The sequence below is a fragment of the Carassius carassius genome, chromosome 10 (genome assembly GCF_963082965.1).
Source record: "Carassius carassius chromosome 10, fCarCar2.1, whole genome shotgun sequence".
In the NCBI taxonomy this organism is placed as follows: Eukaryota; Metazoa; Chordata; class Actinopteri; order Cypriniformes; family Cyprinidae; genus Carassius; species Carassius carassius.
Window position 1 is genome coordinate 34,037,535 of NC_081764.1, and position 4,660 is coordinate 34,042,194.

General features: G+C 45.3%; 1 protein-coding gene across 1 annotated transcript; it reads left to right on the top strand.

The window, feature by feature from the left end:
• Window positions 1-2,490: 2,490 nt before the first annotated feature.
• Window positions 2,491-4,461, top strand: LOC132151390 (E3 ubiquitin-protein ligase TRIM39-like). Its single transcript, XM_059559504.1, has one exon. The coding sequence runs from the start codon at window positions 2,495-2,497 to the stop codon at window positions 3,920-3,922; it is 1,428 nt and encodes a 475-aa protein (XP_059415487.1). The 5' UTR covers window positions 2,491-2,494; the 3' UTR covers window positions 3,923-4,461.
• The last annotated feature ends 199 nt before the right edge of the window (window positions 4,462-4,660 follow it).

The following is a 4,660-nucleotide window of genomic DNA, read 5'->3' on the forward strand; positions in this document are numbered from 1 at the left end:
TATTACTACATTCAAACCTGTGAATGTCTCATAATTATCTTAATTATTATTTAAAAATTATGATGTACCAAAACATTATGCTGAGGTAAACCATTGTTGTGAGATAAAATGTTATGACATAAATTAGGGCATAAATAGTCAAAATGGTTAGGAAACATTACATTTTGTGATGAGACAAAGCACTCTAAGAGTGCTCTAAGAGGCCTAAGAGACAGCACTCCAGGAGGATAGCTCATCAATTCAGCGACAGCAGAGACGCTAGGAACCTGTGGCAGGGGATACAGACCATTACGGACTACAAGCCCCCACCACGGACCTGTGACAGCAACATCTCTCTACTGAACGAGCTGAACACCTTCTTTGCTCGCTTTGAGCAACAAAAAAGCACCACTGCAACAAAACAGCACCACTGCACAGAAGACTCCACCTCCTCCCGGCGACCAGGTGATGACGCTGACCTCACACAGCGTGAGGAGATCCTTCAGCAGGATCAATGCAAGCGAAGCTCCGGGTCCTGACAACATCCCTGTGCGTGTACTGAAAGACTGTGCAGCAGAACTCACTGATGTCTTCACAGACATTTTCAACATCTCACTGAGTCAGGCTGTTGTTCCCAAATGCTATAAAACTACAACCATCATTCCAGTTCCGAAGAAGCCATCTCCATCCTGCTTCAATGCACTTACCCCCATCCTCATGAAGTGCTTTGAACGGCTAGTCATGCACCACATCAAGTCTGCCCTCCCCCCCCTCCCTGGACCCCTTCCAGTTTGCATATCGGTCCAACCGGTCGACCGATGATGCCATCGCCACTACCCTCCACAAAAAGGACTCATATGTCAGAATGCTGTTCATAGACTTCAGTTCAGCATTCAACACAATCATCCCTCAACAGCTCATTTAACAAACTGATTCAGCTGGGGCTCAACACTTCGCTGTGCAACTGGCTGTTGGACTTTCTGACCGGAAGACCTCAGGCAGTACGAGTTTGCAGTAACACATCCAGCACCATCACACTGAACACTGGGGCCCCCCAAGGATGTGTGCTGAGCCCCCTCCTCTTCTCTCTGCTGACCCATGACTGCACACCATCACACAACTCCACCCTCTTCATTAAGTTTGCAGATGACACGACTGTGGTGGGTCTCATTAGCAACAAAGATGAGACAAACTACAGGAGTGAGGTGAGCCGCCTGGCCAAGTGGTGCAGTGACAACAATCTCTCTCTGAACTTGGAGAAGACAAAGGAGATTGTGGTAGACTTCAGGAGAGCACACACTCGGCACGTTCCTCTGACCATCAACAGTGCGACTGTGGAGAGAGTGAGCAGCACCAAGTTCCTGGGTGTGCACATCACAGAGGACTTCTCCTGGACTGAAAACACCGCAGCACTGGCCAAGAAATCACAACAGCGTCTCTACTTCCTCCGCAAACTGAGGAGAGCCAGAGCCCCAGCCCCCATCATGTACACCTACTACAGAGGCACCATCGAGAGCATCCTGTCGAGCTGCATCACTGTGTGGTATGGCGCCTGCAAAAGACTGCCGAAAGACTCTGCAACGCATTGTGAGAGCAGCTGAGAAGATCATTGGTGTCTCTCTCCCCTCCCTCCAGGACATTTATGGAACCCGTCTCACCCGTAAAGATCCTCTGCATCACAGGTGATCCCACTCACCCATCACACAGCTTCTTCAGTCTGCTGCCATCAGGGAGGAGACTGTGGAGTCTCCAGGCCAGGACCAGCAGACTGAAGGACAGCTTCATCCACCAGGCTGTCAGGAAGCTGAACTCCTTCCCGAACTTGCCCCCCCTCCCCTCTTCTGCCCCAGGCACCACTGAACTATAAACTCATTCTCACTCATGCTCACTACCTCATTCAGCATGGAACTGACATCATTCCACTACCTCATCAGTCAGTTAAATAAAATAACTGCTCTTGAGCCCTTTGTCACTTGTCACTTTAATCAGACTTTAAGGGATTTTTTTGCACTAAAAATCTTTTATCTGCACTGTTGTTCATTGATTTGCACTATATCTGTCATTTGCCTTGCGCTGCTGTATTTAACTTTATTTTTAATTTTATTATATGCCTTTTTTTTTTTTTTTTACATTCCCTTATTGTATAGTTGTATCTACATTTTATATTTGATCTAGATTTTTAGGCTTTAATGTTAAATTTATCTGTATGCACCGGTCTGAGAGTAACGCAGTTTCGATTCTCTGTATGTATGTACTGTACATGTGGAATTTGACAATAAAGCAGACTTGACTTGACTAAATGACTTATTTCAAAATTGCAAATTTTTTATCTCATAATTACAATTTAGCATTTCATAATTTTGACTTTTTATGCCATAATTATAATTCTCCACCGACCCCGACAAGCTTGTTTTTTCATATTTCTTTCAAAATTGGGAGATTTTTTGTCTGTTTGCGTGAAAGCCAGAGGAGCATTGATATAACTGTGCTTCTTTCTGTCTGTACTACAGGCATCATGGCACACGGCTCTCCTGACGGCTGTTTGGAGTCGGATGTCTCCTGTCCCATCTGTCTCCATCTCTTCCTCGACCCGGTCACTCTTCCCTGCACGCACAGTTTCTGTCTGGTTTGTCTGGAGACACCAGAGAGGGACACATCATCTGGATTTGATCAAGTACTTTGCTGCCCAGTTTGTGGACAGGAACATCTCAGCCCAGAGACCCTGCCGAGAAACATCAAACTGAAACAGATAGTTGAGAACTACAGAGCCAACAGCTTCAGTGGTGAACTTCAGCCAAGTGCAGAGGACGAGATAATCAATGAGCAGACATCTCCAGAAGACACTGATGTGTGCAAATCAACAGATTCTGGGACAAGCTCACTGCTGGAGACTGAAACCAATGAACGGAGGTCTAGTCTGAATCCTGTCATCTCTTGTCTTCAAGAAAAGCTGGCTCTAGTAGATGATCTGGTGAATAAGGAGAAGGCCAGAGAGGCTGCGGTTAAAGTGACACATGCAGATCTGAGGAAAGATGTGAGCGGCGTATTGGAGCAGATGGCAGAGCTGGTGAAGACCTACAGCACGACTGCTCTGAAGCTTCTGGAGGCCAAGTTGAAACCCAGAGAAGATGCTGTTGGGAAAAGAGTGCGGATGCTGACTGACCTCCAGAAGCAACTGAGAGCTGCTGAACTTCAGGTCAACACGTTAATGGACGAGACGGACGACGCGTGTTGTATTGATGTGGAGAAGCAGGTTTCCAGCGTGACCCTGGAGCCTCTGCAGGACTCCTCCAGCGGTCAGGAGTTATCCAGCAGTTTGATGGAAATCTGTGAGAAGATCGAGCACCAAAATACCCTACTCCGTCTCGGAATGGGATCCTCTCAGCGGTCGCTACGTGTGGTTCTCAACCCATCCGAGGTCACCTTCGACCCTGATACCATCCATCCCAACCTAATCTTATCTGAAGACCTCAAAACGGTGTCTTTCAGCGCAGCCAAACAGCCGTATCCGGCCAGATCTCAGAGGTTTTCCAGTTTCTTCCAGGCTTTGAGCTCCCAGAGCTTCGTCCGAGGAGAACATCTCTGGGACCTCCGGGCTGAAGGATGTGCTTGGGTTGTGGCCGTGTGTTACAGAGATCTGCCCAGATCTGGTTCTGGCAGCGGTCTGGAGAGCAGTGCTGGATCCTGGTGCCTCATGCACTGTGAGAACCTTCTGAGGGCATACGAGAGAGGAAAGGACACGCCGCTTAGACGCACACCGTCTCTGAAGAGGATGGAGATACGCCTCAGCTTCAGCACTGGCTCTTTATCGTTTTACAGCATCAGCGATTTGAGTGGGGATAAAACTCACCTGCACACTTTTAAAGTCAGCTTCACACAGCCAGTGTATCTGGCTGTAAGGATGATGTCTGGTCAACCCAAAGCACACATCACTGTCAACTAGTGACTGAAGTGACCTCTAGAGAAACCCACTTGCTTCTGCATTGCTTTCACCTTATGCAACCAATTGCTAAAATAATTTCTTAGACCTTATTCATCCATACCCATCCTGTTGTCACGATGCTATGATGCAATACATCATTAATGTTCATGTACGCACTGAATGCATCTTGCTGCACTACATTGTCACATGCATTATGTTGCCATTATTTAATTTAATCAAAATGCAGTGTTCCTCAACAACTCATGTGTTATGAGCTTGTGACATTTGTTTACCTTCAATAAAACAAGACCACATTACATTTAAAACAATTCTGATTTTGTTTCTATGCTGTGCTTTTCTTTTGGCATGTTTGTTAATACTTGCATTATTTTATCAATATGCAGTGTTCCTCAACTCATGTGTTAGGTTTTAAACATGTGACATTTGTTTAACTTCAATAATACAAGATCACATACATTGAAAACATTCTAATTCTGTTTCTATGCTGTTCTTTTCTTTTAACATGTTTGTTATTACTTGTCTCTTTCTAAATTTAAATAAACAGTGTTTTGGATATTGCATTATAGTGTATTATTCATTGTATAAATATAGCATCGTATTGTCTTTTTAAAACCCTAAAGTTTGTTTTATTAAAATGTTTGTCTTTTATTTTTGAAGAGTTGCCTACACAGTGTTCATCGATTTCGAACGGGTGGAAGGACTTTTATTTGAAGTGTAGTCGAGATGGTGCCTAGACGG

Bases quoted from the DNA above. Each gene is read 5' to 3' on its own strand.
- LOC132151390 (XM_059559504.1), top strand. From the start codon at position 2,495: ATGGCACACGGCTCTCCTGACGGCTGTTTGGAGTCGGATGTCTCCTGT.